The 27,328-nt window shown below is 42.9% G+C and overlaps 3 protein-coding genes across 4 annotated transcripts; 1 reads left to right on the top strand and 2 right to left on the bottom strand.

Moving 5' to 3' along the window:
* Nucleotides 1-188: 188 nt before the first annotated feature.
* Nucleotides 189-2,607, bottom strand: haus1 (HAUS augmin-like complex, subunit 1). The gene is made up of 9 exons (XM_058627550.1): nt 2,457-2,607; nt 2,190-2,364; nt 1,703-1,838; nt 1,471-1,605; nt 1,189-1,312; nt 823-888; nt 641-712; nt 427-474; nt 189-336 (listed from the first exon to the last, which is right to left on the bottom strand). The coding sequence occupies exons 1-9, from the start codon at nt 2,475-2,477 to the stop codon at nt 292-294; spliced, it is 822 nt and encodes a 273-aa protein (XP_058483533.1). The 5' UTR covers nt 2,478-2,607; the 3' UTR covers nt 189-291.
* On the top strand, nt 2,603-9,380 carry mis18a (MIS18 kinetochore protein A). The gene is made up of 5 exons (XM_058627551.1): nt 2,603-3,397; nt 4,085-4,148; nt 4,555-4,677; nt 5,189-5,291; nt 8,776-9,380. Exons 1-5 carry the CDS (start codon nt 3,103-3,105, stop codon nt 8,854-8,856), a joined length of 666 nt encoding a protein of 221 aa, XP_058483534.1. The 5' UTR covers nt 2,603-3,102; the 3' UTR covers nt 8,857-9,380.
* Nucleotides 9,381-14,684: 5,304 nt separating this feature from the next.
* On the bottom strand, nt 14,685-24,828 carry hunk (hormonally up-regulated Neu-associated kinase). Of its 2 annotated transcripts, none has more exons than XM_058627801.1 (9): nt 24,151-24,828; nt 20,623-20,915; nt 19,858-19,913; nt 19,541-19,676; nt 19,120-19,247; nt 17,480-17,606; nt 17,220-17,388; nt 16,946-17,105; nt 14,685-16,449 (listed from the first exon to the last, which is right to left on the bottom strand). In XM_058627801.1, the coding sequence occupies exons 1-9, from the start codon at nt 24,382-24,384 to the stop codon at nt 15,701-15,703; spliced, it is 2,052 nt and encodes a 683-aa protein (XP_058483784.1). In that variant the 5' UTR covers nt 24,385-24,828; the 3' UTR covers nt 14,685-15,700. The 2 variants fall into 2 exon arrangements, with proteins under 2 accessions (XP_058483784.1, XP_058483786.1); XM_058627803.1 differs by lacking the exon at nt 24,151-24,828 and adding an exon at nt 21,492-21,709.
* Between the last annotated feature and the right edge of the window lie 2,500 nt (nt 24,829-27,328).

The raw sequence follows: 27,328 nt of genomic DNA, 5'->3' as shown, positions 1-27,328 counted from the left end.
CGTTTCCTGATCTTTGTTTTTGAGACAAATTCAGCCGTATAGGTCAAACAAGAAGGTTGGGGGGGGGGGGGGACTTGCAGAGTAATGGTGTGAGAAATAAGGTTATTTTTGTAGGTTTACATAAAACAGTTATTCAATTACAATTATTCCCATGTATTAAAATAAATGACTTTGTTAGGCACCACCTGTACTGTAGATGAATGGCGGTAAAACCAACAACTTTATTATTTTTCCAAACATAGAAAAAGTACAGCACAAAACACAGGCAAGATTCCTCACAACAAACGAACGTCACTTGAAATCCACATTTATTTCAAGCTGGGAATCGACTGCAGCCTGTAATTCAGGAAAGATAAAAAGCATTAAAATATAAAGCAAAGTAACCGCATCTTTTGTTATCAGCAAATAAACAATGTAGACACTCACCAGTTCTCTTTTTGCTTCTTCTACTTTCACTATAGCAAGAGACGGACTCTGTTGCGGTTTGGAGAGGAGAGAAGGATTTAGTAAAAACCAAACACAGCAACACAATGTTGTTTTCAAACATAAAAAAACGTCTTAATAGGCTAATTTTATATCGTAAAGTTAAATATATGCACATTAAAATAAACTTTTTTTTTTAATCTGAAAACAAACATACTGGGCTGAGGTCCATGTACGGCTCCAGTTTCTTTTTCAAGGGGATTATTTCTTGTTTCAGTGTGTTGACTTCCTGCAGAGAGAAAAATAAGACGACACATTTTAATCCCTGAAAGCAGACAGTGTTACGTCTTCATTTCCATAGCGACAACTGTTGCGGGACATGTGTAGAAGCTTGAATACCTCAGCGAGCTGCACAATAGCCTGGTGGGTGAGAGACTTGTCCATTTTCCTAGATACAAGTTGAGCCTGTGGGATTGAGAAAAGAGAATGAAATGTTCGTGAAAGCTCTGCCATGGTTACTGAGATTCACTTCTTTCAAAACCTGGCCCTGAATTGTGACAATAACCTGAAGGGCGTTAAGTATCAGCATCATCTCTGTTTTTCTAAACCAGAGGCAGTAACATGATGCTTAAATTATATTCAGGTCAAAATACAGAATGGGTAACAAGTAGGTCAGGTTATTTGCTATTTCAGAGGTCAGTTTATGACCCCCCATTTCAAATTTTCAACCTTGTGTTACATATTTAAAGTATATATTATTATTACCTCTGCTCGCTCCCATCTATTGCTCAGCTCTTTGGCTTTTGCATTGACAAAATCCATGTTGAGTAGCCTCTCCTCTGCTTTAGCACTCTCCACTGCCTGAGCCTTGGCAGTCTTGTTGATATCCCTGATGACAAACAACAAAACCAGTTACAGAGGAAGTGACGCATGTAGCAGCAGCAAATGGTCTTTCTGCGTCATACAGATGGCCCAGGTTGTTGTGTTTACTATGACAATGTGACAAAGCAGTGGTGATGCATTGTACGTCATCAACCATGTCCTTACTCTTGTAAACTGCTCCGCAGCACCAGAGTGGTTCCGAGTCTCTTTCTGAGAGCCTTCAGTTCCCTCTCAAGTCTCCTGTTTGACTTCTCTGCTTCCAGAAGCTCATTGGTGAGGTTGTTCACTGCTGGCATGAAGCTACACAAGGAGCAAAAATCTCTCTTCAAAGCGTCTTATGACAACTGACAGTATTGGCAGAAAAATAAGCGTCAACGATGCCACCGCAACACCTTACCTGCCCAGCGATGTGTCTCTCACTCCAAGCACCATGGCGTTGTCCACTAAAGCTGAGAGGTAATCGGCAGCAGGTTTTGACAAGCTGGCAGAGGACAGGCCAACACCTTGGAGAAGAACATCCTGGAGATGTGCACCTGGATGCAGGAAACACAGTTAGGTTCTGTGAAAGTGCTGTCAATACATTGTGGTGTAAATTAGAGAACAACACTGTATTATAATTTCTGTAAAACAGCCTGGGACTCAGACTCTCAGTGAAAACATGGCTAGTACCATCAGGAACGCAAGAAACAAGGAAATATCTATGATATCCTAAGAATATGTTTCATAGTTTGTCGCCAATTCATGCTATTTAACATTTAACAACCTTTTCCCACTAGGAACATACATTTGTAAACCACTTTGAACTGTATAAACGTTTTGGCACAAGAAACTAAAACAATCAAACATTTTGATCGCCATCTAATGTATGTCAGTGACCCACTCACCATCAGCCTGATACTCGGACACCTTCTGTCTAATGTCCTCGATGAGCAGAGAGGTTTCACTGCAGCGGGCTTGACTGGACTGAGCCAGCTGATACAGAATGTCCACCGTCCGGGTGTTGACCTCGAACTGCGGCACCTGCTGATCCCCAAACACCGAGCTGAGCCAGCTGTTCACCTGAGGAGGGGAATGAAAAACTGTAAGATAAACAGTAGGAAAACAACAACCACTGAAGATAAACTTATGTTCGCGAGACTCTGCAACGTTACCTTAGTTATCTTTTCACACATGACGAATCAAAGTGTCACAAAATCAAAGAATAGGGAGCTTAAAGAAAGTGACAGCGACACTTTTGCTCCGGTGACAAATCAAAACAATCGTTGCTCTTGGGCTTCGCGCCGCTAAACTCGAATAATTAACTTCCGGGTCAACAGGCGATGAAATACAAATATTCCAGCTAATAACGATGATTTATAGTTGTATGTACATAAAATAACTTTCTATCAAATTATCAACTGTTTTGATCAGAGATATTCAAACACACACAAAACAGGCGACGAATAAACGGAATAATTAACAATTAATTTGGCTTCAAAGTAAAAGTATTTCCGGTTCAAGTTAAAAAAAGTTTAAAAGCTGGTCAAGATAGTTCATGTACCGTTACAAACTTTTTTTAATCTCATAAACCAACATAATAGCTGTGTACATACTCAATTTAGTTTTATGAATCTAATACATTAACTATCTGCAACACACAAACAATATTTAATTAACTATACATATGGACATTATGGCAAAAAGGGGGAAACGCCGAGGTGGGTTTAGACGAAGACGGAAGTACATAGCAGTAAACATCCCGTGTGCCAACCACCCGCCAAAGTTTGAAACGGTTTGTTTGGGAAGAACTCGGTGAAGATGGCGGACAGAGAAACTATGTCAAAAACGAAACACCGACAGAAAAAATTGGACGTCACTTTTGAGACGTCCAGCACAGATTCCACTTTCTGTGGATTCTTCAAAAAGCACCCACAGAAAACGGGAAACGGCTCAATTGACTCCAGTGTTGTGGAAGAGAGACTGTTCGGCCACGCAGAGGAGGACGTGGACGACGGACCTGTGGTCTTCATCTGCGGGAAATGCAAGTTACCTGTGGGGGATTCACTGTCCTGGGACGGAAGTGATGATGGACAAAACCAGATCCGACTGAAGCGTGAGTCATTGTTGTTTTATTTACACTGGTTTATAACTTTGTCCAAATATTAAAAAAAACGAAAAAAAGAAAACATACGTTTCAAAACGATATGAAATTTACAAGCATAGCCGGATAAACAGGGGCCCTGGGAGGGGGCCCCTCATGATGTTTACCCCGGCTATGCTTGAATTTGGGTGACTGAAAAAATAAAATTGATATAATTCACTACGAAGATCCATATCCACAAGAATAAGTTATTGTATTGGCTTTTTATCCACATGGAATCAGCGCTTTGGAAGACCTACATTTAAGGAAAAGGTTGTGTCCCAAAATGTTTTTAAACGCTTCCCTTTGCATTTTCATGTATGCAATAAATGGGCAACTTTGAGATATGTCATTCGTCTTCTTGTGTTTGGAGTTGGTGCACAAACTTTATGCACATGCTCCATAACATCCTCTCTGATTTTTGCTGTGTTTCTTTGGCAGCATTTCAGCGCCACACACAGGCCTGGCATATATACTACACTATTTTGGCGAGTTTGTGTGTATGACGACATTTATTAAACTATCCTCCTGACCCATAGCAGTGGCCACTGCAGCGTTCTGCAGTCTGTGATGTTTATTTTATGGTCTGACATAGAGTTTGTCTCTTGATGTGATGCTGAGCTGCGGTACTTGATGTGTTTTGTGATGTTTTGATCTTAGGGGTCACTGACAATGTCATGGTCGGGCAGGAGAGTCGACTGCATGGAACAAGGAAAGACTCGTGGTAAGAAACGCTCATACAGGTTACCACAGGAAAAAACACTTGACTTTGAAAGCCTGGAAAAACCAACGACTATGGAGAAACTAAGAATGGGATTTTTGTCTCAGAAGGCCAGGGTTCTTGTCTTATCTACCAGAGTTCCACAATTTCAACTTGAAGCAGGTTAAAATATTCTGCAATTTTACAACAAAAACTTTAATGTCAAGAGCAACCTCTTGTGATTTTACAGTTAATGTTATAATGTTATTTTGACATGGTCTCTGATGCCCCTTTATCTATTTTCAGCTCAATTCAATAATTGTTGCATTTTTGCTGACATTTCCTAGGAAACAAAATACTCAAATGTCATGCGTTGCAATGCATTTTTGTCAGGTTTGGGCTTAACTGTCTCTTTTTCGCCCCTCGACAGTCTGATCATGGATCTCGAGTGTACATCCTGCCAATCTGTCATCGGCATGGTTTACACGTCCACGCCGAGGCAACTGGACCACAAGAGATTTGCTTTCTATTTCAATGTTGCCAGCATTGACAGGTACGTTCACTGTTAGAGGCGGACGTTTCCTTATTTTAGGGGGAGGTTTTATTCTCGTTTTATTTGGTTTTAAAAGTCGCACTCGATTGTAATTTACAATAAACAAAAGTTCACTCTCTTTTTGACCTTACTGATAAGCGAGGTAACCATAACAAACACTGAGGTTTCATGGTCAGGTACCATGTAAGGATATTCAGCATCAGCAATCTGCTTCTGTATACAATATTTGTTGTACTTCGTAAATTAAACTCTGAGTAAAATAAGGTGAATTAAAATTTTATTTTATTTTATTTTTTCAGGTTTGGTTAGAAAATGCATCGGAAACAAACTGCAAATTAATTTATCATGAAACACAGTGGTAATTGTTTTTGAGGCGCAAGAGCAAATGAAATTGAAGCCCATATGATTGACATAATTGTGAATCAAAACTGTGTAAAGGTGTTAATTGCACATTTATGGTTCCTGTGCTTGCATTTACTGCCTTATTATAAAACTGTATATTATTTTCCAGCTATGTTCTTGGCTCGGCAAACCAAATGTTGGCAGCAGAGGGCCCCGAAGAGCAGCCGGTCACACTGGAGCACAGAGGCATTGTTGAACAACAGCTAACGGAGGTAAATCACTGATGCTGCTGCTGATGCTGCTTCTCTTTGTTCGGCTCCTCTGTGAGATAAAATCCTCCACCTCCTGAACATCACATCTAAATTATAATCTCATAATAATACATTTATGGACACCTTCCAGACACATTATAATAATAATAATAAAAAAAAAAAACACACGCACAATAACAACAAGGCAATTAAAAACAAAATAAATAAGATATTTATTTGCTGTAAATCTCATTTTAGTGAATAACCATGACTGTTTTTTTCCAGTTCAGGGGAAGTTAAATCCTTAAAACATTACGTCAGTTTGTTATAGCAGGGGGAAGTAGTAAAAAAAACCTCCTCTGTGTTGTTTTGAGTCGCTGACGGTAAATGTAACTCGACTCATTGATTACCAAAGCACAGGTTGGACTCACGATGACATCAGCTTCATTCTGGGAAGCCCTCACTGCTGTGATGTGCAGCCTCTTGTATCAGACATGACCTCACCCCGTCATGTCAGCCCCTGCTGAAACCCTTATCAATATACCAATACCATTAGTAAATTGTCTGTACAAATTAATTGCAATATCCAGAGCTGTTCTTGTTGTTGAATTTCACTTGTATTACACTTTTTGTCTTACTCCTTCCCTTGTTTTATCTTTACAGTTATTACAAGTGTCAAATGAGTGTATTTTCTTATGAAAATGGTGATGGACTTCACATTTTCTCAATGGATTCCCACAGTTGATCCAAATCATTCCTTTGTTTAAAAAAAAAAAAAAAAATAAATATCCACCTATTCTCAGTTTGGCCACTAGGGGGCGATAGCACAGCAGCTCTGTGTGCAAGGGGGACAATAGAGGAGATGGGGAGCATGTTGAGGAATCTTTGTTCAGAGGAAAAACATGTTTTGATCCGGAATGTTTTTGTCACTGTCGCAGCGTCTATAACGTACAGTGTGGCTTTGTTTTTTTTTTTTACTGTGCTTCCTGAAATTCCTGCAGGTGACATATGATTTGTCATTCCATGCCAGGTTATCTTCACAACAGTACATTTTTAAACAGGTTCAACACGCTTGTATAACGAGGTGAAACAACAGACTAATTGTACACGAGCAGCTGAGTGTAAAGACTCTGTGTCTCCTCGCATGGGTTTAAAAGCACTGTAAACACTGAGCCATGCATTATTCCGTCAATGACTTCTTCACTTAGTCACCACGTGTATAATTATCTCATGTCGTCTGTTCTAGTTTTGTGACCCACCAAAACAACGCGATGTCATGTGATACTGTTGCTACACCAATGTGTTACCTAGCAAAAAAAAAAAAAAAAAATGGCTACATAATACATTGAAATGCACTGGGTTGTCTCATGTAGGTTAATATGGGTAATTTTAATATGTGGTAAATCCACCTAGGTTTAACGTCAGTGTGAATAGAATGCAAATATGGCTGCACACGGATTAAACAGATTTCTTAAGAGCTCATAATTAAGACAATTATGATATTAAATCATTTCACAAGTGATTAAGTTGTTTTACGTGTAAGTATCTGGTTTTCCAGCTTCTTAAATGTTAATATTTGTAGGTTTCTTTGCTCCATATAACATTTCGTTGACGTTTAAAGGTTTGGGAAACACCGATCAACATTTTCTGGACCAAACAACTCATTGATTAATCAATTATGAAAACGATTGAGCTCTTAATTTTAGGTTTTGGGTAAAAATCAACTTTTTCTCATCATTTTCTGACATTTTATAAACCTAACAACTCAATTAATGGAGAAAGTAACTGATAGACTAATAAGTTGCAGCTCTAAATGAGTCAACTAATGATATTAGCCTTGCAGTGCTGCAATATGTTTGTCTGAATAAAGTATACAGGCTAAAATCTGCACAATACTACATTTAGAAATATCTGGTAACCTGTCTTTGAGATGTGTTGTTAATAGTTGAGCAATCACTCGTGACAGTTTGGGAAGAAACCCGTCTGTGTTCGCTGGAAAAACAACTCTGCACTTTCCAAAACTGATGGAAAGTATTGATAGGAAACCTCAAAGAAATACCTAACAAGTCGACAGATGTTATTTAAGATAATAATTTGGCTGTCTGCAGCAACAATGATGAAGGACTTTTCTCAGGAAAGACGAGAGTTACAGTCAGTGCTGCCATTGTTCAGGAGAACAAATGGAGAAATGATTCTATTCAGTTTCTCTGTTGTGGAACATTTTCTGTTTCCACAGTTGAAAAGACTGTCAATCGAATAACTTTGGACAAAACATGCAGACATCACCTGAGGCTACTGGAGCTATTCACTACACAAGGGAAATAGTCAATTACTCCGGAAAAGAATTGACAATTATAATACGATTGGATGAGAATAGCCAGAATTGCAGCGCTGACTTATTTAGTTCAATAATGTTCCCTTGATCTTGAAGAAAACACTGACTTTTATCATATATTAGTTATGTTGCTCTTTTCCTTTAAATTAATGTAACTCAAAATGCTTTCGCAGACAAATCCCCACCCTCAAGTCACGGCATACAAAGCAAATAAAAATACACAAACATGAATGAACCAAACCTTGAAATGAATTACTTGTTTTGGTTATTCAGTTTTAATGATTTCTTCGTTTTCTGGAGCAAGGAGATGAGAAAACATTCATATTTAAGAGACTGTAACAACTCAAAGTGCTTGTTTTAATTAAAATATAGCAATACAAAAGTGGGGGAAAAAGCACAAATGGATAAAAATCAGTCTTAGTTATCTGAATCTGTAATTAATGATGAGCCGATACACTACTTGGGCTCACACTGGCCAAATAATGAAGTCAAATCTGATCGTGTCCATAAATCCTTAATATGACACACACATACTTCACTAAACTCAGGCAGAGCGGTGTAAAGAGAAATTGTCTGCAATCGTTACAGGCTCGGCAGTAAATGCCTCAGCACAGATGTTGTATTACAAGATCAGAAATAAAATACTTTAAAACATGTAACACCAAGGCTGAAAGCCGGAGCTTTCAATTGATCTCTCTCTAAATGTCTCTCTGTGTCTAAAATGCCGTTTTAAAGGGGCATCAGTTGGCTCTGTGTCGTCGGGGGACACCGAGATGTAAAGCTGTATAAGTGTATTCTGTGTGTCTGACTCGCAGACATTTGTTTTGGCTTTATCATCCGTGCCCTCAGTGACCTGACCTCCCCACACGCGTCTTTCATCCTCATCCACCTCCTCTCCACCGCTTCCTCAATGGCTCCCTCGATTTTCCTCCTTTTTCAAATTAAATCCCGACTCCTCCCTCCCTTCTTTCCTCCTCGCTGCGTCCCACCTGTCCAATTTCCTCCTCCATTTCTGCCTCTCTCCCTTCCCTCTTTACAGAATCTACCAGATCCACCCCCTTTTCCGTCCTCCCTCATGCTCACTTTTCTGCATTTACTCCACCCTTCTCCCATTCACCTGCAACACTGAAACTCTCCCCCCTTTTCTCCCCCCTCCCCATCCTTTCCCAGATGAAAATGCTGGTCCTGTCCATGGCGCAGAGGCTGGAGGAAATCGAAGTTGCCACTCAGGAGGAATGTGACGTGGTGTGACGGTGATGGAGGTCAGCCTGTATGGGTGGTTCTCTTACAGGTGTATTTGTTTATTTTCTCATTGCCCCCCCCCCCCCGCATTTACATTAAAGCTCCCTCTTAAGTTTTAATTCAAGGACGCGCCCCTCAGTAACACATTTCGTCTTCGCCTCACCTTGTACCCACACACACACGGCGCTTTGTTCTGATTACCGATGGCGAAACAAAGACTGCCTGCACTTGTAATCAATCACGCTGTCAGCTCGGGCCCCAGCGGCTCGTGGCACCGTCGTTTCTTCATGCCTCAGTGCAGAGCGAGTCTACCACAGCGAGAGCAGAATGTTTATTTGGGCAGGATCTCATCAGGCGGGCTGCACACTCAGCACTATAACGGTATCGATCGGGACACTCAAGGCCACAAATGTGTTTCTTTGTCCTCGTTCTTTGTTCGCTCCTCACATATGGGTTCTTGGAGGGAGACCGGATGTTTGCCATGGTCACACCTGAACAAAAATCGAATTCAATAAAAATTGTATTAATACCCATTGCCAGAACTGGATTATACTGATCATTTTTTTGGTTTGTTCATTGATGTTTTTGTATTTTTGTGTAATAAAAAAAAAAAAAAAAGCAAATTTTCCCCTAAAATGGAACAATTTTTTGAGTTTTAATTAAAAAAGACAAGTTCAAACCATCAGGATAATCTCATTAAATGTCTCTCTTTCTCCGAGAAAGTCAATCAGGTTAAGAATTAAACTGAAACGTTTAAGGTCGTTTGAGTTCAGAGGGCAGGGTCAATTATGTGGTAAAATGCGCGCGTGTTTGTTTACCAACTGACCTCTAATGTGCCCAGCAACACTTTCTACCCAGGCGGGGAAACAAGCGCCACGCTGTACAGCTCTCCCTCCTTCCCTCCCTCCCTCCCTCCCTCATCCACGAGGTTTCATCAGCCTCGCAGAACAACAACAGCCAGAAACGGCCAACCAACACGCTGTATCCAAGGGCAGGTTGCTAAGGCAACTGTGAGCACGTGCTACGCTGAGTGCCTGTTGCCATCTCGTCATCCCGTGCACTGCCGGAGGTACAGCCAGCCAGCTCGCTAGTCTGCACGCCTGTCAACAGACGTTGCTTAGGCACATACATGGGGGGGGGGGGAGGAGTAACCACCCACCCACCCCCATTCACTCCTTAATCCCTGCGTGGTGTTTTTCCTCCCTCACCCTTCCTTCTCCCTCCCCCTTCCATATGATTCTGCCCTCCCTCAAATGTAGGAGGACAGTCAAAACAACAACAACAAACAGGCCACATGGTTTTTGTTGTTTCTGCTGGTGTTGTTGCCTCTATCCAGTCCTCATCCTGCACTGGTTGTGTGTGTGGTTGTCCAGATGTGTGCTGCTCCTCCTCCCTTGTAACACGCTCATTTTGGAGGAACAGGTTGAACAGGTCCCAGCTTCTTATTTTTTGTTCTTCCATTCAGCTCCAGTAGAGCTTTAAGCCAGCTAGGTGAATGCCCTCTGAACCCGTGTAGCCCTTCTTATATATATATGTATATGTATATATATATATATATATAGACACTGTGTTGCTGGATGCGTTGCACCGCTCGGTGCAATTATTGCACCGGATTCACCTCGTTCACCTCTTAAGTCTCAGCCAATCATTGCCACTCAAACCCAAACCGACACACGCACACACATGCATCCGCCAGTTCATCCACACACATTCTGCAGGGACAAAGGATGAATAATGCAGAGGTAGCGTCTGAGTGAAAGTCGCCTCCCCTCTTTCCCTTCCTTTTCACCTTCCCTAAGCAATAAGGAAGCAATGTTGCCATGGAGGCAATGAAGCCTCGGCGCACCGGCAGCCAATTAGAGCGGCCGCTGTGTGAAACACGGGACCAATGGCTGATCAGACTTGTGCTGCTGTTGCCACAGACACTGAGCTCCCATTGGCTCAGCTCCGCTCTTTGATTTAATTTCTGATCTTGTTTTAGAGAGCAGAAAATATCTCAAGGAGTGCCACCTGTGTGCCAACTTACAAAATGTTTGTTTTCATGGAAGGGAAAGGATTGTGGGAAGAATTATTTTAGGCTTATGTGAGGAAATTAACTCAGTGTTTTCTGCAAAAGAGCAATAAGGTAAATTAATATTCTCCCTGGCGGTCCTTAAAAATCTGAGGTGAATGGGTCTGGGGTTTTTATCAATCAAAAGAACGATGGGTTAAAAAAAAAGAAGAAACAAAATGTAATCATAATTAAAACCAGTGTTTACTATTTTATTTCAAACTTCATCTTTCCCGTCATTATAAAGTGGTTATTTTGTGACAAAAGAGCCACACCCCACCATATGCTCATAGCTCGTTTATAATTAATTTTCCACTTTTACTTAAATAAAAAGTCTGTTACAATTTGTGTTTTTTTATCAGTGTTTTTTGAGTGACTATAGATACACTAGTAAATTCCGATTTCATTGAATATGAGCGGGTAACAATATTTTAACTTTAATAATAAACAATTCTCGGTACACCTTAACTTCTTAATAATTGCACTCGCTGATTATTATTTATTAATCTCCATTTTTACAACTACAACAGAAACTTGATAAATGTTGCAAAGTCACTCAAACTTTATTTTTTCATCCAAACATTAGTTGTTGAATTTAAATACCTGTTTCATTTATTTAATATTTACTTTAAATATCGTTTTTACTGACGATAATATATATATGTGTATATGTGTATAATGTATATATATATATATATATATATAATTGAACCACAGTAGACACCACCTTTACACTTTAAGAATCTAAAAAAATTACTGTATTACAGCATATTTTTACTATTATTGCTATAATATTGTGAATCACAGTTATCTTGGTCGTTGGTTTTTGGTCGTTGATGCGTGCACAGAGTAGGTTCGGGGGTTCAGTTTCTCAAAAGAATCTCAAGAATCGGCAGCTGTCAGACGATCGTGGAGTCAAGTAACCTTGGTAAACTTGCTGACGCCACCCCTCTATGATGTCTCTTTGATAAGCCACAGCCTTCTTGTTTCATTAATTTCCTTCGTTGGTGTGCGTGTGATTGGACGGCGTTGCCGGCCAGTCAGTGACTCCTCCGACTCCTCATCCCAAATCCCCACTGCGTGATCAACGCCTCCAACCTCAGCAGAAACATCTGCTTGTTTATTTCCCCCCAGTGTCTTTGTGTGCACCTCAGTCTGCCTCTCACTCTCCTCTCTGTGTGTGTGTGTGTGAGAGCTGCTCGTGAAGACGGAGCTGCTTTCTCTGTGTGTGTGTGTGATGTTTTCTGTCATAAACACTGACCTTGTCAGGACCAGTAGTCCTCATCGGGACGAGGTCGAGTTGTTTGATTTGTGTGTGGGTCAAGGTTAGTGTGAGGCATTAACTGGATGAGGCTGTCCAAATAAATGGACTTCATTCAATGCAGTGTCCTCAGAAGAATAGCTGCACAAACCTCTGTGTGTGTGTGTGTGTGTGTGGGTACACCTTTCCTGTCCACCACTGTACAGCAGGTCTAACATCTGTTGTGTCGTCAGACACAAAGGCCCCTGTTTTGTTGCCAGACACAAAAGCTCATCGTCTCGCTGCCAGTTGCTCCCCGGTGTGTGTGTTTGTGTGTGTGCGCTCGTAATTGTGATGAGAGGCGGGATTAATGTCATCAGGATCTAAGCCCGAACAGATTGTCAAAAACAAATGACAGTAAGTGGTCAGTTTGGCCCTTACATAAAAAAAAGTCCATGTTTTATGCAAGTTTTCATGTTTGCCTTGTAATATAGAGAAGTTAAAGGACCAGTGCGTAGGTTTTAGGGCATAAATCTATGGACGGAAATTGAATACAGTATTCAAAATGATTGACGTCTTTAGAATAGCGTGAGTTGTGATAACTTTGTCATTAACCCTTTTACTAAGCGAGTCCTCTTCCATGCAGCTTCACCCCTAGGTGCTACTAGTCTTGTACCTAATGTAGCGACTAATTTACAGACATACCTGTTACACCTAATATTTTGAATTGATTTTTTACATAGACGCATAAATCTCCCTCTCCCTCTTCTTCGGCCACGTAACTCACTTTAGAGCGCCTTACTTTGTTAACCAAGACATCGACATTCGCCCCGGCGTATTGATTATCGTATAGCAAGAGGAAGGACAACGATATGTCCCCAAATCCACATTTTGACCCAGCCCTATTCATGACTGTGACCTGTTTTTCTGACCCCTGCATTTCAGAGCCACTCTTGCCCCTCGGGCTACATCAGCTTAGCTATGGTGATTTTAATGGGACGACCCTGTTTGTGTATGTTTGTGTCAGAGCACCGGTGACCCCTCCTTTGTCTCATCAGAGAGGTTTATGATGGGTGGGGGGGGGGGGGGCGCACACAGCTGAAGAGATTAGTGTCTACAGTATGTATGAGGAGGGGTCATTGTACGACTCTGTGTGTGTGTGTCATTCCCACAAATCCTTCAGCTGTTGCGAGTGTGTTTTTCTTTCCTTTTTCACCCACCACAGGTGTCTCGTGGGAAAACGCGAGCGGCGTGTGAAACTGAGCAAACGCAGGACGCTTTCACAGCTGATGAGCCAATTCACACGAGCCGAGAGTTTATTAGGAGCGTACCATACACCTCGGGGACAGTGAACGCCTCACGTTCATTTACAATAAAGTTGGCATATGTGACATTATATGATTAATGATGATCATTTAAAGCCGCAGTGCATATCTTTTAGACGATGTATTGTTATTTTTATGCTGCGTATTGTTTTACAGGCTCTCTGAAGCAATGCTGACTGAGGGAGCATTTGTGTGTATACACCAGCAGCGCAGGGGCGGGCGGGGACAAGAAGCGTTGACCCCCGTCTGAAACTTTCCGTGGACGCTTCTTTGTGTTACTTTTCAAATTATTTGGCTCCTAAAATGTCAAAAAAATATAATTGGTATCTCCCAAACCTCAAAATGATATCAAATGTCTTTTATCTAGTCCATAAATCGAAATGATTCAGTTTTAATGATTTGTTGTTTGTTATATGGAGCAAAGCTTTTGAAAAATATAGAGATTGTTTATTAAAAAATCACTCATTCGAATCGAGTCATCATTGCAGTCCTAAATTGTGTGAATGCAACTGATGTTTATATTTAAGTTCCTCACTTTAAACCCGTTATATTGATCTGAAGATGAAGCCAGACGGGGGAACAAGCACCAGACAGAGACGTAAGAGGTTTAGTATAAATATTTAAAATACTTTATACAGCATAGAAATCTCTTCAACAGCCAAAAACAAAACCGTCCATTACAAAAATCTTATAAAAGATTCCCCCCCCCCACCAGAGTCTGTATCAATCTCAGTATCAACCAGGGAAAAAAAAGGTACAAAGACACAATTTCATATGTCGACAATACGGTTTGACTCGTGAAACATTTGCATGCAACTTTTCGTTTCGAAGAAATTCTTCAGTGTTGTAACAGTGAGACGCCTTTTGTGCCTGTGGAAGCTTCCGTTGTTGTCAAATAGTTTTATACAGTAAGGTGTGGAAAATGCCAGTGAAGAGCTTTTCTCTCTTATTTATTTTTTCTATTTTTTTCCTTTTTCTTTTCCCCCTAGAATCCGTCGTACTGTTATATACAAGCACACCTTTTCACGTCACTCTCGGAGAGAGAGCTCTTGGCAGAATACTCGTCATTGCAGTGAACACTTTTAAGACTATTGCACAAACTACCGCGTTAAGACATAAAGGAAGTGAGTTATTTTCCAAGTAGATCCTGGTGCTCTTCCCACCTTCATACCCCTCAACCTTTTGCGTGGTTGATCAGTTTCATAAGGCTTTTGTTGCTCTATTTTTTTCTTTTTTTTCTTTTAATACCTCCTTTATTTCCCGCCTCCTCTCCCTTTTCTTCCAAACCGAGTATAAATAGACAAATCCAGCTGTGAGAAAATCACAATTAAGACTTTCACACTTGTACTTTCCCTGTGGGTTTAAAAAAAGGTTTTGCAAAGACTTGTCTATAAAACAAAATGCCAAGCCGTGATTTATTAAGTGGCGGTTTTATTAGAGCGCTATAAAAAAAGCGTGAGCTTGACTCTCTACTCCCGCCAACTGCTACTACTTCTATCCTACAATGGCACGGACGCTCAGACGCCGCAGCATCGTGGCAAAATCCACACAATCAGGTGCTGTTGTACAATAATGTATGAACAATGCAGTGAGGTAAAAGATGGTAAACACCGTTGTTACTCGTTAAGCTTTTGGTTTTTCAAGAATAGTGCAGTGAGTTTGTTGGGTTTTTTTTTGTCGTCCAGTCCAGCAGTGGAAGTCCGTGGGGTTTTCGTTGCGGCTTTTTCCACAGAGACGAAACATTTACACACGTCTTCAGGGGTCAGGGTTAGCGTTGGGATCCAGTAGCTGGTGCGAATCAGTCTGCGGCTCAGTTAGAAACCAGTGAGAGCAATGTCACATGAGCGAGTATCTCTGGACTCTCTAGTCTATAATACAGGGGTTTTGGCGTGTATTCAAGTGTGTACTGTACATCACTGGACGTCCGCTGTCCTCTCCGTAATCTGGGACGGCGCCAGGTTGAGTCATCGCTCTGGGATCCCTTTCAAATCTCATCTCCTCAGTGTCACCACCTTTTATGTTACATAAGTAATAAGAGAGGAAACACTCTCACTTAAACCCCTTTTTTTTTTTTCCTCATTTGAAGGATTTATTCCCTTAAAAAAAAAAAGTGGCGTAGTAGTAATAAAGGGACAGTTCACAGTTCAGAAGGCCACTCTGGAAGACCTCCCCAACAGAAACAAAAGTGTTGAGAGGGGCCTTGTCTTTTCATTTCATTTCCTTCTCGTCTTTGACCCCTCAGCAGAGGGTCTTGAGTGCACCTGAGGCACAGAGAAGAGTCTGCATGGGGTAAGGAGGTGGTGACACCACTTCCTCGACGACCTGTTCGGGCCGGAAGGAGAAGGGCTGCAGCTGGACCTTCTTCTTGAGGATCTGACCGATTCCCATCGAAGGGAACTTGCTGCGGTGCGTCGGACTTTCGGGATCGCTGCTGCTGTTGTTGCTAGGCGGACTGAAAGCCGACGTGGGGTTTAGGGGACTGAAGGCGGATTTTGGAGGACTGAATGCTGAGCTTCCGGGGGGGCTTCCTACGATGCTGGGGGGACTGCCACTGGTGTCGGAAGAGCCACACCAGTCTGTGGAGATGCTCTTCTTGGGCTGTGGGTTGACGATGAGGACTGGGGGGCTGGGGATCGTGGCTTTTTTCAAGTAAGAGGAGTCCGGTTGGAAGGCAGATACGTGGCGGGGTGGGGACAAAGTGCCGTTGGTGAGCTTGTACCAGGGGGAAGCCGGGGTGTCTTCGATTTGCTCGGCTTTGGAGAGCGAGCCGAAGGAATGCATACCGATAGGTGATGGAGCCGGTGGGGCTGGAATGTTGTGTTCTGGACTGGTGTTGGCAGGCGGGAGGGTGGCCAGTCGCCTCCGTTGCTGAGGGGTGTTGGGCAAGGGAGGGTGGATCTCGAGATATTCCATGGACGAGGAAGCGACGGTGCCAGGCGGCGCCAGAGGGGAGTTACGATGGCCACCAATAATGCCACGCAGCAGACCTGAGGAGGAAATGAGAAGCGTCATTACATTACGGAAAATACCGCGTGTTGATGTTTGTTGAAGAATCATATGTGTCATCAGTGGCAGGATGAGGATAAGGGATGGAGTCTCGCTACCTTGTGACTGACTTTGACCACTTATTGCTGCCGTTTTGCTCATTTCAACTTATGTTCATTCACAGTCGTGTACTTACATTTAGACAACACTTTCTCAGTCGAGATAAAAATTGAAAAAAAAAAAAGTGGTTTGTCTTATGACGGACATGTCCAAGAAGTACCCTCACAGATGGATGGATGGATGCAGGGAAGGAGGGGTGGAAGGATTGATGGAAGACTGGGGAACTACATAGGTTGTTGACGAATAAGAACATGCATGCTCAGTCAACCTACCCTGTATGAATACAAGTAAATAGAATAAAGCATTTTTTTTTTTTTTAAAAACAACCTTTTTTCTGATAAATCATTTCTTTTTAAACGAGATCATAGGATTTCTCACCTGTCCTGTGTTTCTTCTTCTCGCTGGGCTTGCTCACAGCCAGGTAGACGGGCGTCTGTTTTGGGGGTATGGTGAGCTTGTCGACGTGCTTCCTCCACTGGGTCTGGTAGTATTCGTTTTTCTTCTTCTCTCCTTTCTTCTTCTCCTGGAACTGCATCTCCTAAAGACACGGACAAATTTTTTTTACCAAACCTGTTTTTGTGAAACCAGATTTTTTTTTTTTATCACCTTGTAAATCCAACCCCAATCACCCGAGGAATGTCCTCCCACTTACCCTGTACTCTTTAGAGAGCCTCTTCATCTTCTTGTTGAGGAGGAAGTACACGGCCAGTGTGTGACATGCGCGGTTGGTGAGGACGGCGCTCAGAACCTCGCTGTGCTTGTAGCCCATTTTCTCCGTCATGTGCAGCAACACTGTGTGGTTTATTTCCTCAATGTGGATCCTGAACGCACAACGATGAACGGTTAAGGGTTGCGATGCAAAACAAAAAAAAGGGTTTAAATTTCAAACTAAAACACATATTCCAGTCTTACCTGTTGAGGTACGGCGCCCCCGTGTTCTTGTTGGCGAGCTGTAGCCAGGAGTCGGCCATTACTTGATGGATATTGGGACGCTTGTTTGGATCTGGCTCAAGTAGCTTCTTCAGAAGACAGATGGCGGCTGAGACACAGAGAGAGAGAATAAATATTCATATGCTGACACCAACTAATGACATTTCGTGCAAAGTTCTCCAGGATTGAAAAATGATATGAGCTAAAGCTGTGTTATATGGCCTCAAAATGAAATCTCAGCTTTATTTTTCTTTTGCACCAAACTTGATATATGGTTTTACATCTCCCTCTTAAAAACACTTAAAATGACAGAGATGTCATTCAAAAACAGATCTGTTTTTCAAACTCTGGGTTCAATCACATTCACAGTTGGGGCCGCAAATAATTTAATCAATTACTATTTTCATAATCAGTTTGACTGTTCTTTTTTTTAGCTTGTTAAATGTGAATATTTCCGGGTTTCTTTGCTTCATATGACAAAAAAAAAAAACTTAATTATTCTGACTTGTGGAAGACATTTGAGAACATCGTCAACAAATACTCGATTCATGGAGAAAACCAAGAGCTGCAGCTCTAATCACATCTAAACAAAGTTTGCAGTGCACGGTCGGTTTGATGAATGTCTGACGCTGCTGAACTGATCCAGCTCCATGTTATTGCGGAGGCTGAGCCTCTTTTTTTTTTAGCAACAATTCCTCACTGCCTGTGACCAAAATGCAGGGTTGTTGGAGAGCGTCACTACGACGGAAGTCCAAGTTAATTAAACTGATGAATCACCCCAGTATTTCCTCACGTCTCTGCCAGTTTGTGGTTAATCTGCGAGCGCGTGTGACAAAACACACAGTGGACTCATCCCACTTATCCGCTTTCACTCCATTATTGCATAACCGCGATGAGATGACATATCCGTCATTAAGCTTGACTAATAGGCACCTCTTTAATCGGGTTAATCTTTTCCTTGCTTGCGTGTTGAGAGGTGCAAACGTGGGCGTCACGGCTTCCAGAGAAGTGGATCACACCTGTGTCACACATTTCCTAATAATGGTTTAGCCCGTGACAGTTAAAGGTTCACTGGAAGTCTGTTTTTGTTCTTGAGAAACGGGGATTGTTTACGTCACATGTCCTGTTGCAGTTCTTGAGAAATGTTTATCAGGTGAATCAATTTATTGTGCATGTGCACGTACGCGGATTAACTAAATGTTCCCTTTGGAAAATCGGCTTTAAAGTTCCGTAACCACAGACCGTTGTTTATAAAGTGACTGGAGGAGACAAAATGCTAATAAGGCAGCAGGGTTTTTGTTAGGAGTGATTCTTGGAAAGTTTGAATGCAACCACAGTAGCAGAGGTTTTCTAGCAGCAGCTTATCTTTGAATTTCAATCTGTTTTTTTCTTTTTTTTTGTCTCTTGGCAGACACGAGGACTTTTTATTACATTTAGAAATGTCAGCATTCTTTCGCTCTCTCACTTGAGCCAAAGGCAACAATAGTCACTTGGCACATTCATTTACACTCGTATCTGTTCTGTGTAATTACGAGGACCTGAGAGAGCAGCTGAGTCGGTGTGTGTGTGTGCGTGCGCCAGTGCAGTGTCGACGCGATTAACAGGTCGGTATGTGCACACACCTGTGCAGAGCGAGGGCGGCAGCGGGTTCATCTCCTTGTCCACCATTTTCTGGTGCAGGGCTCGGAGGCTGAAGGGTTCCACGGTGAACGGCAGAGTCCCCGTCAACATGGCGTACATGTTCACGCCGCTGGGGGGGGGGGGGAGCACAGTGAAGGAAAACATGTCAGATTCTGATGCTTAAAATGACAATTTGGCTGACAGCTGATGCTAATGCTATTGTTTTTGGTAAATAATGGTCTGAACGATCACCGTCAATATCTAAATCCTATGTTTTTTACAATGCTGTCGATGAAAAGGTAGAGCATTACCACGTGGAATCAAAATATTAACAACTCTAATGATATGAATTACTATTTCATCCAAATAACCTTTAATGCAAGCCTTTTAGCCAGTGTCTGTGTCTGCAACTGTCACACTCACATGGACCAGACGTCCACCTTGGGCCCGTACTTCTTCCTGGAGAGCAGCTCGGGGGCGGCGTACGCCGGACTTCCACACTGGGTGCTGAACGGGTCGGAGTAGCCCAAGATGCCGGCGCAGTTGCTGAGGCCGAAGTCTGCGAGAGGCGACAGAAGCGGCGAGATTAGCACTCGGGTGAGAGCCCGTGAGGGTTTTCAACAGGATATTTAATTGCTCTTTGGCCTTCACCACATGTGGTGCATTGTAACACTCTACTGTGGCATTTAACTCTTTAAAACAACAAACACATGGGACCTTTTGTGCGCTTAAAGACTCACCTATGAGCTTTATGTTGTCCTGCTCGTCCAGCAGGAGGTTTTCGATCTTTAGGTCTCTGTAAGGCCAAAAAAAGAGACAACAGATACTGTAATCAGTGCCTGCACAATGTCAGTGTTTACATGAGATAGATTAGTCTTATCTAAGCCGTCTTCATACAAAGCAGACACAGGAGAGGTCTATGGGAACCCCCCCCCTCCCCTCAGACACACATAACCCTCCTAATGTGGGTCACACTGGCTGATTTTCTGGATCTATTGTGTTCGTTTAAATCACAGTAAAATCCTGTTTCACAGATATTTACCTCGTCCATCCCAGTGTGATGGAAATTTAAGTTCCCAGGCTCTAAGTGGGAAAAAAAAAAGCTTGGGAATTTATTCTGTATTTCTTTTTAACTTTATTGGTGAAAGAACTAAACTGGCGTGATTGACTTTTGGTTGAAGATAACTTCAACACGGTCCTTCCCAGAGTCTGGACGTAAATTGGTTTATCTTCCCATAAATAAAGTTCAGGAAACACTGACTCACATCATGTCTTTTGCAGTTATCAGGCAGACGGGTTTGTTTATGTGGATTAACAGTAATGTGCACAATAAGGACTTAGCCTACACTTTTGAGAAAGAGGATCATGTCTGACTCAGAGATCTTAAACTCGGCATTAACCACACAAAGCTCTGTGAGGTACGGATGACACGCCCCCTGTTTACTGCTCATAACACTGGAAATACATGCTTCTTTTTCCCACTCTTCTATTACTTCCTTATTCACCTGTGCACCACGCCCGCCCTGTGCAGATGCTCAACGGCCAGCACCAGCTGCCGGATGTACTTCTGCGTCTCCCTCTCGTCCAGGCGCTTCTTGTCGTAGATGCGGTTCATGAGGTTGCCGCCGGGACACAGCTCCATCACCAGGTAGTAGCTGTTCTCCGTCTCCAGGATGTCGAGGAGCTGCGTGATGTTGGGGTGGCGGATCATCTGCTGGATGTGGCCCTCCCTGCGCAGGTTCTTGGTCACGTACGAGTCCTTCTTGGCCTTCCGCTTGTCAATCACCTTCACTGCCACCTGGAGGACGGAGGACACAGGAGGGGGGAGAGAGGCGAGGTGAGATAGTTTCGAGATGGTCTGACTCTGCAACGTGGCGTTATATGATATTGTGGAGAATTCCCATGAGAATACAGCACTAGAGCAATGTAGGTTGAAGGGTTGTAGTGTAACAGGTGATGAGGGACTCCAGTCTCCATTGCAGGGAATATAACACGACTCTGACCTCTCCCTCGCAGCTGCTGCCAATGTGGGGCAACTGAGGCGTTACAGGGCATCGACACTGCTGGGGGAGGTGTATATTTGTGTGTGTGTGTGTGTTGCAGAGGTTACTGAACCATTATAAACTAGGGTGGAAAAGCAAATGTTACCCTCTCTGTTCTGGAGGCGCCAACACCAAATGGAGAGTTAATATTCCCCCATTTGCCACAGAGCTGAGTCGCAGCTAAACACACATGAGGAGGTGACAAATGTGGACCCAAAGCTGGGGCAGTTACTCGATTTGTTCCTCGAGAACAAATCTCTTAAGTTTTTATGTCTTTATTGTGTTCTGGACGTCTTTTTGTCCTTGTCTGAAGCGACAGATGTGTCCTTTACCTGAATGACAAAAACACTTTGCCTTCTGTCCGTCGCTTGTTCCAGTCAATATTATACTCTTATTTCATCCGTCGCCCGCGTCCCCTTGTCCCCTGTCTAGACTGGAGTTCAAGAACATGGCCACCACACACAGCAAATCATCTCAAGGAGAGTCGAGAGACATGGAAAGGCATGACCAGTGAAACTAATCACCATATCCATTTAATGGCACGGCGAGGCCTAAAGTGGTTGCGTTTATGTGTATGCGAGTGTGTGTCCTTTCTTCCTTTTGTCCTTCAGTGCGTCTGTCAGTTTGCTTTGGTCCTTTCATCTTTGATAATTCATTCTCCTCTGAAAACCCTTTTTACGACTTCTAATTAAAGCCGGCCCGAACGTGCGTTTGTGTTTTAGTGGCGGCGCGCTACGTGACCTGGGTTTTAGACCACCACCGCGAGACACGTTTGGTACTTTCCACTGATTAAATTAAATGACATTACTATTGCACATGGCCATTACTTTATTTGCTGGCGTTTCGCATCTTGCCTTTCATTTTCACAGAATCACACATCTGAATCACGGCCGTTTGTCTCTAAACAAACAAAATAAACCGAATCCTGTTTTGTCACAAATTGTATCATCATCAAATAATTGCCTTAAGTGTCTTTCATTTGCATATTGCACTCAGTCTTATTGTGATACTGATTATGTTCCTAGAGTGTATGATTACTCGTATCTGTTGCCGCTTTAGGACCTTTTTTTGGCATAAACACTGACCTTGTCAGGACCAGTAGTCCAAAACCTGGTCCTGATGAGGCAGAACCTCATCTCTGAGAAACTGGTTAAGTTTAGGACTAAGATTTGAATTCAAGTTAAGTCAAGCTTAGGGTTAGACGTGAACTGGTTATGGTTTAGGTCAGTGATAAGGCTTTGTTAGGGCTGAGCGTCCTCAGAAGAATAGCTCTGCCAACCTGTGTGTGTGTGTTCACAGAGCCATCATAATAGAATAATAGATGACCCATGTTTACGCCAAGCAGTAGAGAGGGGGAGGTGGTGTATGTATGTGGGGGGGTGGGGGCACTGTATTTACAGTAGGCTGATCTACAGTATATAAGGAGACAGGAGGGGAGAGGTGGGGGGGAGGGGTGCACCCAGCCAGCCTGGGGGCTTCTGGGGGATTCAGTTGTTTTTCAACCGCCCCTCAGACCGAAAACAGGGGGGTGGTGTAGGGGGGAAAGTGGGTTACAGACATCAAAAACACATGCATGTGTCCTCGCCCGCCCCCTGACCACAACGGCACCATCTCTCACCTCTCCTCACTTTCAAACCCCCCCCCCCCCCATGCCTTTTAAACACACACACGCCCTTCTCATCCCTGCTGACTTTCTAGTGATGCTGATCATTTATCTGGGACTCCTTCAGTATCTTCTCCCCCTCCTCCTCCTCCTCTCTCTGACTGACCACCCTTGTGCCTCCTTGAATAAACTCGCTGCCCCTCCGCTCCCTACCCGGCCATCGCCACTGACTGTGTCCCTGTTTTCCTCTGAATGAGAGAGTAAAGAGAGGGGAGGGTTTCGGCGATTGCCAGCGTTTGCATCATCCTCAACAAAGAGAGTGGAGGAAGGAGGGATGATGAGGTGAAAAGCAGGAGTGCTCTCTTCTGTCCTCGCACCATGGAGGTGGGGGTCATTTTAATATTATGTGAATATCATCATGTGATATATAATGTGTATTAATACATACAAATATGCAGTACATGGGGTCACAGGTAGGAACATAAAGGAACAAGGGCAGCACTTGTTTATCCAATATGCAAATGTGCTGGCTGTTCCCTCAAAACAGCCTAAAGGAGACAAAGGCAACCAGTGGCCAGTGGTTGTTGCCCATATCAAAGCCCCCAATGTGGTGCTGGTGGAATGGTAATGAGGCTAGAAAGCCCATTTATCAACGACATGATTTCATATGTAAGTAGCAGCTCTGCTCCCTCATAGGCCAGGCCACTTCACCTCGGTGCACCTATCGCGGGCTTGCGCGCCCATGCACACAGAAGTGAGATCACCAGCATCAGCAGACAAAGCATCGCTTAGTCAGTCTGCAACATGTGCTGGATGCAGGAAGGTTGAGATGAACTCTCTTTGTCTCTCCCCCCCCCAAAAACACACACAATATTCAGTGTTGTCAGTGAGGCCGAGGTGGTAAAACAAGCCCTGCTGAGCATGAGGCTGCGTTCTCCAGCAGCTGCTGCTGCCTCCTGAGCTCATTAACCAAACCAGGGCTGATCACTTTCTCAGCTCAGAGCTGATTAACCGATAACACCTTTGACTGACATGTTGAAAAAACAACAACAAAAAGAAATGTATGATCATGATCATGATGAGCTGTGACACGCAACAGAAGAAAAAAAAAACCCAAAACAGACGTGCGCCAAGTGACAGCTGGCACTGCAGTGAAATAAGAGCTCCTTCCAAATGCCACACAAATTATTTTTAAATGTAACCAGTTTGATTGATGTAACCCAACTTTTTTTTTAGTTTCCCATTTGCAATAACTGCATTATTAATTATTATGCCATGCTATTATTATACTGCCACGAGACATACAAACACATTACGCATGACTTTCAACACACACATGACATTCCCACACCACAGAACCGTGTTGCCTTCACGGTCAGTCAGCTCACCTTCTCCCCGGTCATCGCATGGAGACCTTCTCGAACTTTGGCGAACGATCCCTCTCCCAGTTTCCTGCCGATCAGATAGTTCCCGACCCGCTTGGTGTGGTAAAAGCTCTTGAGGATGTCCGCCGCGGGACTGCACAGTGAGGCCGGGAGGATGCTCTCATCCCCGCCACAGCTCGGGGTTTTGCCCTGCTCGTGGCTGCTGTCCACGACCATGTCGCTGTCCGCAACTGGCATCGCAGCTCCTCTGCCCGGTGACTCCTTTTAACAAAGGATAAAAAAAAGGCAGGCTGCTCTGTTCTCTCCCACCTTTCAAGGCAGGTATTAAACGCTTAACGTCAAGTGCGTTAACCTGCGTCTCGTCCCTAATGACAAATTAAGGGAAGCGGAGCTTGCGCCACCTGTTCATCCAAAAGAATCTGGTGCGCGCACTCAGCAGTTTCCAGGGAAGTCTTGTGGAGTGGATCAGCTTAGATTGAAATGACACCTCCAATCATGGCGAGGTAACACCTGACACAAACTCTTCGTGCATAAAAAACAACAACAACAACAGAGGTAGGTTGGATGATCCGTCTCCAGACATGAGCGCGTCCTGATGAGTCTGTGCGCAGGCAGCGTGTTCTCTTCAGTTTGAAGCGACTTTCCCGGTCATCAGAGTGGGCGTTTCTTTGACTGTGTGAGTGTGAAGGAAAAACACACACACACAGCCCCGCTGCCTGACATCGTGGTGGTAGTCGGGGGGTGATTTTCAATCCAATCAGCGCGGGCGGGCGGAGCACACGGTGAGAACAAGGGCGACAACTCCTCCCGACTCCGCTGCTGCCCCACACAGATACGCACGGCGCACTCACACTGTACACGACCAAGAACAAAGAACACATTAGCAGCCGGAGCTGAGACACCGCAACGCCATCACTACATATATTTATTTATTTGTCCTTCATTGCTGTGCGTCTGGATGGGATTTTCTTCGGGGTCGACTCGTGCGTAAAAGGATCCAAATGCCTTTAAACCATGCGTTGTTTACATCAGGCAGCACAAAGGCTTTCTCTCTCCATAACATGTAAACATTTCCATTGGCAGGTGATTATGACACATACATGATGCCAGTGTCTTATCTCATATGGACTCATCTTGAAATCAGGTGACTTCATAGACACATCATGCATGCACCATGGGGCATAAACAAGACAATACAAGCAACCAGTCTCAATCTTATTAATAAACATAATCATAATAAACCTTATTGGTATGGCTCTTTCAAAACACTGTTACAAAGTGCTTTGGGATATAAACAGCCCATCAAAATGCAGGTTGTGTATAGAAACTCAAATATAATACAATATTAATAATTGTAAAATGTTCCCAACTTCCAGGGTGAGGCAGAATTTTTTATTTATATTTTTTATTTGTTTGTTTTTTTCTCCTCCTTCATTTCCCAGGAGAAACCTGCCAACTTTGCACCTATGATATGTTTATAACAACATATGCCTTTCTGTATAGTTTCACCTTGCCATAACTTGCCACCTCGCAAGATCACAAGACGGTTAACTGTTGACATTTGGTTTGCCTTGTGTAAGCCTGTTCATGGGTTGTTGCCAAACTTGGAGTTCTGCCAGCGGTTTTAAACTTGTACACCAGCTACAACAGCACACACAAAGGAACGCTCCTCCCTCCTGCTCCTGCTGGAGGTGATCACTGGCCTAATTAACATGGTGTTCATCACTCAAAGGAGGTCACCTGCAGGGAGGGGCAGCAAGCTTGAGACACATTCATTTATCCTATATTTCACCTGACTGAATAATTAAAGGAAATAAAAGCTTTTTTTTTATTGTTGTTGTTGTTAGTTGAGTGTGTACTATCATCACGTTTAATTACACACAGGTGCTCACTCTTAATGAGGATTCCTGGAGGGAGGAGGAGGGAGAGGAAGAGGAGCTACACCTTCACATTCAATACACATAGAAGCATTGCTTTTTAGGCACTTGACCAAACAGCCAGGCGTGAAACCAAAAAGTGTAAGTATACCACCATCTATTGGGCTTCTACTACACTGCATGAACATACACTCAACAGCCAACAGTGTTTGAGGTTGTAGGAGAACAGCCAGTCCCACATGTCTAGACATGTATTCTTTGTCACCTTGAACTCACGGCCACTGTTTTTCTCCTTTGTTCTATATTTTGATGAATTAGAGTTATTTTATGTATGCACTGTATATATATATATATAAAATGGCATGCATATTTATTTTGGAAGTACCTCTTTCACAAATTATGATCTGAAATGAATGAACAGATAAATGTGCTGTCCTGATCCAAAGAATATCAGGCCATATTGAAAACAATATAGGCCAGTGTCCGACTTTGTTAGTGTTTGGACGAGAAATGCATCAGATATTCCCAAACGAGACACTTCAACATGCATCGAGATAAGATACACAGGGCAATGTGCCATGCATGTGATGCTGAGACTATGTATAATTCCACAAAATTGTGTTTTACTGGACAGCCATGTAGATTGTCAGTCATATGTCTCCCTGTCTTCTGTGTTTTTGGATGTCCCGTTTGTCTCCTGCGTTACTTTTGGCTGGTGTTTAAAGAAATAGTCTGTGCACAAGATGTGGTCTACATTGTGTCCACACCTGGGATCTCTTAATTCCGACATGGAGCAGAACTCTTTGTTATTATCCTGGTTTTTATCTTTGTCTTGTGTCATCATGCTTCTGTTTATGAGACAACAGGTGGTGTATAATGATTCCCTCAGGATTCTACCTCTGAGGCCCAGATGCTGAAGTTGTGCCAGTGAAATTTGTATCACTGCATGAGTCACTTTGAATGAGGTCATTTTGGTCCTGTCCAACATCAGATTCAGCTCTGATCATTATCAAACCCAGATATGGAGAGTTATATTTACACTGCATTTTTCAAACTTGCCTTTGAAGTATTTCTTTTAGGGAATTGTGTTGTTTTCATGCTTATAATAAAGTATAAATTGTGGTTTATGCTTGCTTCTTTTTTGTTTAACTGTCTCTTTTTGCAAGACTCAACCAAATAAAACAAATCAAGGTTTTGTATTTAATTGTTTAGGGCTGCAACTAACTTATTACACTTTCATAATCGATTAATCTAAAAATATCAGATCAGTGTTCTGAAGAACAATTTCTTCTTTTGTCCACAAA

This window comes from Solea solea, chromosome 4 (assembly GCF_958295425.1).
Source record: "Solea solea chromosome 4, fSolSol10.1, whole genome shotgun sequence".
Taxonomy (NCBI): domain Eukaryota; kingdom Metazoa; phylum Chordata; class Actinopteri; order Pleuronectiformes; family Soleidae; genus Solea; species Solea solea.
The sequence above is the reverse complement of the archived record's forward strand: the minus strand, read 5'-3'. Positions and strand labels throughout refer to the sequence as shown.